Source organism: Electrona antarctica, assembly GCF_951216825.1.
Source record: "Electrona antarctica genome assembly, chromosome: 21".
NCBI lineage: Eukaryota > Metazoa > Chordata > Actinopteri > Myctophiformes > Myctophidae > Electrona > Electrona antarctica.
In genome coordinates, this window is record NC_136802.1 from 40,730,447 (window position 1) to 40,737,748 (window position 7,302).

The 7,302-nt window shown below is 41.5% G+C and overlaps 1 protein-coding gene across 3 annotated transcripts; it reads right to left on the reverse strand.

The window, feature by feature from the left end:
* Nucleotides 1–4,934: 4,934 nt before the first annotated feature.
* LOC306914066 (uncharacterized protein) lies at nucleotides 4,935–6,978 on the reverse strand. Of its 3 annotated transcripts, none has more exons than XM_079490958.1 (5): nucleotides 6,764–6,978; nucleotides 6,437–6,513; nucleotides 6,073–6,346; nucleotides 5,535–5,656; nucleotides 4,935–5,378 (listed from the first exon to the last, which is right to left on the reverse strand). In XM_079490958.1, exons 1-5 carry the CDS (start codon nucleotides 6,924–6,926, stop codon nucleotides 5,049–5,051), a joined length of 966 nt encoding a protein of 321 aa, XP_079347084.1. In that variant the 5' UTR covers nucleotides 6,927–6,978; the 3' UTR covers nucleotides 4,935–5,048. The 3 variants fall into 3 exon arrangements, with proteins under 3 accessions (XP_079347084.1, XP_079347083.1, XP_079347082.1); XM_079490957.1 differs by having other exon boundaries at nucleotides 6,392–6,513; XM_079490956.1 differs by having other exon boundaries at nucleotides 6,073–6,513.
* Between the last annotated feature and the right edge of the window lie 324 nt (nucleotides 6,979–7,302).

Genomic DNA, 7,302 nt, shown 5'->3' on the forward strand with positions numbered 1-7,302 from the left:
GCCATGGTGTGTTTGGCTGTTTATGTATGAGGGACTGTTACACAGCCCTTCCACGGGATGAGGAGAGTGTGGAAATCACATATGAGAGAAGACCTTAAATGGGGATTGGAAAAAATCAGATTCCATGTGAGTTGTACGTGACCTGTCTGCAGTTAGACTTATTTAGACTTATTTAAACGAATCAGATTTCAATCTGGATGTGGCACAGATCTGATTCAGATCTGAATGGGGCCTAAGGGAAATGTGTTCTGCACTGACCCCCCCCCCCCCCCCCCCTAGTGTCCAAGTTCACTTACTGTACAAGTGAGTAGACCTACAGTGCATTCTGTTGTACATAAAATGATCCAAGGAAGATTTTTAGTTCAAATGGTTTAAAAGAAAACATTAAATATTCTGATAGTAAGCATTGTCATAGACTAGAGTGTTTGTTCAGTAACAGGGGTTTCTCTGTATCTCCAGCTGTTTAATAAACTGAAAATATGTTTTCCGGTGGATGACAAATTCACCCCATCAGAAAGGAGTACCTTGATTGGATGTACAGTATTCCAATTCCACTGTTGTTTATCCAGTGTGATTAATATATTATTTTAAAGGTTATTGCAATTTGATCTGTGACTTTTGCAGAACCCAATGTTTTAATTCAGAGGTTGGTTTCAAATGAAATCATTTTTATTATCTCGGTATAAGCACATCAATATGAATCTGCGTTCTTATTCAGACTGGTTATCTTAGCACTTCATCGTGGATTCCTTGGGTGAAATTCCCACGGTAAAATTGAAGTTTTAACACTTCACATATGTGTTGACATGTAGAGAAATTCTTCATTGAGATCCACCTTTTGTTAAATGCACTTTGTCTGTCCAAACAGAATAACACACACTTGACTTAACCATCATTTTATTTTAATTGGCAAATTGATCATTTTCAGTGTTATGGAACAATTTAACCATCAATTGATTTTAGACTGTAAAGAGACTGCACAGAGCTCCACGACCACCAGCGACCACCAATCAATCAACATCTGCCCAGGGATGGAGGCTTGAAGACGGGGCAGATGTGTATGTATATATATATCTATATATCTCCGGCCTATACCTTAGGCAGATGGACGTCCGTTTCCGTATCCGCTCAATACCGGATTTTCTACCTGCAAAGTGAACTGGTACTCCCTGCACATAGACGCAAGTCATGCAAGCCGAAGGGAGAGAAACACTTCTCCTCTCTCCAGTCTGTGTGTATGGTGGTGGTGGTAGATTGTTAACAAGGGATCGCATCGCTGACTGACATAAACACAGTTACAATTCAGAAGCACTTCATTAAGAAAACACTAATCTGCCCCATTCTGATGTTATATAATGTTTTGATTGTTTTCCTCTTGGACATGCGTTTGTGCACGGGCACAGTGGCAGCTTTATTTAATATAGTATTTTGATAGCTCCGGACCGTCCCGGCCTACTTTCACCCCTGCTGGAGAGCATATCCCTTACAAATAGGACGCTGGACCAAAATGGCATGTCTCCAGACAAAAAAAAAATTGCGATGAAAATTAAGAGGCTATAGATCTATAAAGAACTACACACATCATATTCGATTATTATCATCTTTACTGTGCTATTGCCAACAATTCAACCAACTGCAACCAACTGCAAACCACTTCACCTGTGGGCAGTGGGCCACAGGTGTATTGCATAATGCAATTTGCAACTTGCATTCAACTGCATGTGGCATATTATCAAATTATTCTGTTGTGTCTTGTGTGAGATCTTAATTTTATTGAATATTAAAATAATAGGCCTAACTATAGATTTAGGATAGGGCAGGGGTGGGAAACTTTGATGATGGAGAGGGACACTCCAGAGGACCACAATGTATAGTCAAAAATAGCTTATCTACAAGCTCAAACTGCGACGCGTTTTGAGCTTGTAGATCTGCTATCTTTGCTATTTTATAATTGGAATCCTGAAATATGTTTAGCTATTTCTGAATTGGAATCCTGAAAATTAACATTTGTATTTAATTTCAAATACATTTATATGTTCCTTCCTACTGTATGTTAACTGTATGAACTTAAATGCAAATACATGGGACATAAAAAAGACTAGATAGTATAGTCATTAAAGTAATTAAAGTGGGTCATGTTTGCATGTTTGGTATTGTAACAGCTGAAATCAATAATATATCAGTATTCCGATATTAACCTGTGGGCCGCGAAGGTGCCACATGTGGCCCCCACCTAAAGTGCGGCAGGTAGATATGAGTAAATAAAGCATGTGATACTGTGGTATCGATCATTCTCATGTTCATATTCTTCCTATTACTTATGTAAGGAGGAAGAGGATGTATGTTGTTGCTTTGTCTGTTCACAGTGCATTATGTCATTATACTGCATGTCATGCTGTTTACAAGTTTGTCCACCAGGGGATGCTCATGTAACACACTTCTAGGTTTGCTCATGATCAGTTTTAGCTGTCAGCAGTAGTCTCTCGAGACTGGTGGCAAAGAGGGCTCTGTTTTTCCTTTATTGTTTGACAGATTGTGTTAGCAGTGACAGTGGTGACCCTGCTGATGTTCTACATAAAAGAGAACCAGAAAACCACAAGGTGAGTCTTACACACGTGAACTGTACATGCCCACGCATGCATAGGCTACTAACATACACACAAATTGCCCTGCCTATAGTCCAGAAGACTATAAAATAGTCTTCTGGAGAATGACTATTTTATATCTCGTTTGGCCAGGGGGACTGAGAACAAAATGCTAGATGTTAGAATGAACACATGTTTTGCATATATTTTCCAGTGGCCCCGGCCTCAGTGCCTGCAGGAACCCCCCTGAAGATGATGGAGAGGTGAGTATTATGATTATTTCCGATTCTTCATTGTTCTTTGCTCTGGTGTAACGTGTGCGCTATTGTGATGTTTTCACTCTGCATGAATTGTTTTTGTGTTGCTTTGAATGAAAACATGTTTGACGAGGCTCTTTCATGGCCAAATCCCTCTTGAAAACGGTTAGTGTGTGTATTAATACACGTTGGCACACTTGAAGGTTTTTTTTTTTTTTTTTTGCCAATAAAGTATTTTATCTATGTTAAAATGTCAGTTTAGTTACCGTAGCAGCCTGTCTCCTGCTGCTGCTGTTGAATGCGTTTGTGTTCATGGTAACCAATGGAAGCTTCCTCTACTACACACAACACATTGTGGAGAGAACATTCTTCATTTTCAGGACTTTTGTCTTTATTTCAAAAGGCACAAAGAAACAAACATTACATTATCTCATCAATTCAACTGTTTAAAACTGTATGAATAGTTAAGTCACAACCGTCGACTTTACAGTAATGAAGGTGCATTCAGTTCCAATGCGCTTTTGAAATCAATGGACTTTGAATGGGTTTCATGCCTTCATAATGGACTATATGTACAGTATACCAACTTCAATGAGGTGTTCATCCAACAATAGAGATAAGTAACACAAAGAAAAGGATACAATACAAAGTAAAGTTGCTTAACTGTGATTTAAAAAAAATACTTTAAATCTTAAAAAACATAATCAAAGAACAAAAACATGGTAATATATCAAATACATAAAAATTGTTATCATGAATCATACGTAAGCAAACAACCTAACAGTGGAATATCTATATAATGAAGCTATGCGTATACACTATAGAGTGCTACTGTATGTCTGCATAAAATGCTATCCAAGTTACATAAGTTGAGCCTATGCAAAGGAACAATAACCTCCTATGTACACTATGGCTTACTGCTCATAACAAACACTGTTCTGTAAAGATTATATAAACAAAACACATATCATGAAATGGAGGGATTACACATTAGCTTGAATGACAATGCAAGATTATTCATATTAATACCCTAATCGCATAAAATATGTAAAAGTAACAATTGTATAGCAACCACTGACTATAGCCCTTCATCAAGTTGACTATTTTAATTCTCCTACACAACTATTTACGTGTTGCTGTTGCCTGCTTGGGATATTAATTCTCGGGCATGGTCCCATAATCTTCTACAGAGGAACCACAGAGAGCATCCTGACTGGATGCGTCACTGCCTGCATAGGCGGCGGTTGAGCCTGACGTTTGGGACGGCTAATATTTGTAGTATTATACAGCGCCAGCATGGATGACTGACCGTGACATTAAATTAATTGATTCAACCATGCTCCCATAACAAGCTAAATAACAACGCAACAAGGCTTCCGTTTCAAAATCACATCTTCTGTCTGTCCTCGATTAGCTTTGGTCTGTGTGGACTGGGAGGAATTATTTCTATTTACGACCACAAACACCAGGAAAAGTACAGTAGGCTACTTGTTCTTCTGTCTGTCTGTTCCTGCGGCGCGGTCTAGATACCGGAAGGTTCCCTGTTCGAACCAGCCGTCCGACACGTTAAAAATTACCACCGCTGAAATGCCCTTGAACAAGGCATCAACCACTACGATGAAATGTGTTCTATGAGCAGGGCCTGGCTGGAAACAAGTTCTTGAGCTTAGCCCAGATACCCTGGGTAAATATGCCCTCATTTCATTTCAATCTTTTTTTTCTTTTTTTGCCCCTTTTTCTCCCCAATTTCTATTTACAACCACAAACACCAGGTAAAGTACAGTAGGCTACTTGTTCTAATGTCTGTCTGTTCCTGTCAATCATTTTTTCTTTTCATTTTATCCCCTTTTTTGGCCCTTTTTCTCCCCAATTTACTCATTATGCCAATGTATTGCCCCCAACACAGATTTCTGTACATTGTCACAAGCTCACCTGGAGCTCCTACCGGGAGGATGTAGAGCCTTCATCTGACTCCTCTCACCCAACACTCCCTGCTGACAGGAAGGAATACTCTGTAGGATTATGTGCAGTGACTATATATACATATATAACCCTCTCCGCCCGGCTTCTCTACCCCGAACATGGGCCAAATGTGTTTGTGTAGATACTCGACAAAGCCAGATGCATTGTGGTGGATTCGAACCCCCAAAGACTCCGCAATGGTGGGCACACATACTTTACTGTGCCACACAAGCGTCTCAAGTGTCTATGGGGCCTGGACTCCAGTCTCAGCACTGGGTCCAGCTTCAACAACTACTTGTTGATCTATCTCTTCATACTGGTGGTATTCTGTCTCCTCACTGGGTCCAGCAGCTTCAACAACTACCTGTTGATCTATCTCTTCATAATCTGAGTCTTCTGCCTCTTCAATGGGGCCAGATTCAACAACTACTTGTTCATCTATCACGTCATACTCGAGGCCAGATTCAGAATCAGAACCAACAACATTATAATACTCGATATCAATGTTCTCATTTCTGGCATTATAATGAACCGTCGCAGTGTCCCACACTCCTGCATTATGTCTTCTGGTGGCCTGGAGAAACACAGAAACACCCAACGTTAAGTCACTGAATCACATCTGGCTGAGAACCCTCCTATCTCTCTATTGTTTGTTTGTATATGAAGACACTTGAACTCTGGTTTAACTGTCATTTACATTCCAGTCTTGTGTTGTGTAAAGATGTATTACCTTCCAGAGACTATAGAGGGCAATGGGTACCAGCATCAACAGCAGCACCAACAGCAGCACCACCACAGTGATTGTAACTCTGCTGCTGTTGTCCTCAGGTGTCGGAGGGACTGTAGGAGGGACTGTGGGAAAAAAAACATCACCAAATAAACCTTCATGTTTGATTGAATCATGCCTGACGGAGATTCATATTGTGAGTTTAACCCATTTAGACCTGAGGCCGATTAAAAAAGGGCTTCTAAATGCTAACAGTTTTCTGAAAAACCTGTGTTTCTATGTCAGTGGTGCTCAACCTTTTTCATGTCAAGGACCCCCAGAATTATCTGTATTTGGCCCAAAATATGTTGTTCCAGGGACCCCCCCCCCCCCCCCGCCGCCAGAAGCAAAGATTTGAGTTAAGAAAATTCACTCTGAAAGAATATATATATTCAAAGAATTGAGCCACATTTTCAAGATGTATCAAAAATAGCAGACCTGCAAGCTCGTAGCTCGTGGGTTCCCGCCCAGAATGGTTTAAAGGTAATTTCATTCAGGTTACCTGTGACGGTGAGAGAGAGGATGTCGCTCTCAGAGGAGACATTGTGAGAAAACACCTTGGTGTGTTTTATAACAACGTCGACGTGATAAGCACAGCTGTAATTCCCTTGGTGGCCGGGGCCTGCTTCGAAGAACAGGAAGTTGGCAGAGTGATTGACAGCTGGCTGGGTGTGGTTGTGTGTGCTGTTGGCTCCAGTGAAGGTGAGGTGGAAGGAGCCGTCTGGGTACTGTGGCAGGATGGAGCAGCTGATGCTGAAGTTGGAACCTTCCAACACCTGCTGCCCCTGCTGCTGGCCCTCGGAAACCCCGTTTAGAGACACCTGCTGCCCCTGCTGCTGGCCCTCAGAAACCCCGTTTAGAGACACCTGCTGCCCCTGCTGCTGGCCCTCAGAAACCCCGTTTAGAGTGGGGAAGACGCTGATGTTTGGCTTAAACAGAAGATCTGTAACAAGACACGAGTGATTGAATTATAGTACAGCAGATATTTACATACAGTATAGAGTAGCCAATGAGATGGAACCAAGATTAGAGATCCAACATATTGTAAGGCTTTTGTATGGCTTTTGCTGAAATTAGACGATGCAAAAAAAGTTATTTTAAATGAATTCAGAAAAAGAAACATCCTGTTTCTATGCTGTAGATAGGTAGGTTAAGTAAGTAGGCAAGTAGACGGACGTCACAGTTTGTGTTACCTGAACAGATCACCTCCAATGTGACAGTGGAATTCTGAGACAGTGTCATTCCACACTCCCTCAGTGAAGACTCGGTTCCAACACAGTCAGCTGTGATCCACCACACAGGTTGAACCGTTGAAGCAGGACTCCTTTGTGTTGAAACGTCAGAGCCACAATCCATCTGCCTACACACGACAAAGGATGACTTCAGGTTCCAGTCGGACTGACCATCCACGGGTCTCCAGTCTCCCTGGTGTTGCATCTCCAGTACACCGCTACAGTTACTGCTTCCTCCTATCAACCTGACGTCATCAGGCTCTGTACAGAGACAAGACCGTTACAAACCATTTAGAGCAGACATGCCTTGTGAGCCGAAAGTGTTCAGTTCTCCCACTCCATGGGAGAATGGATGATGGTGTTCTGTTAACAGATGGTGGGGATCTATTCCTAACACTGTCTAACACTAACACATGGTGAGCTGTCACTCCCAAGACGGCAAACGGGTGACTTCTTGGAACGGATTTGACCAAACGTCAAACTCAAAACTCAAAGTTTGA

What these genes read in the sequence shown, in the direction of transcription:
- LOC306914066 (XM_079490956.1), bottom strand. Translation starts at nt 6,926, where the DNA reads ATGGATTGTGGCTCTGACGTTTCAACACAAAGGAGTCCTGCTTCAACG. An exon ending in CCTCTCTCTCACCGTCACAG is followed by an intron (nt 5,657 to 6,072) that starts GTAACCTGAATG and finishes TTTTTCCCACAG; the next exon opens with TCCCTCCTACAGTCCCTCCG. An exon ending in CCCTCTATAGTCTCTGGAAG is followed by an intron (nt 5,379 to 5,534) that starts GTAATACATCTT and finishes GTGTTTCTCCAG; the next exon opens with GCCACCAGAAGACATAATGC.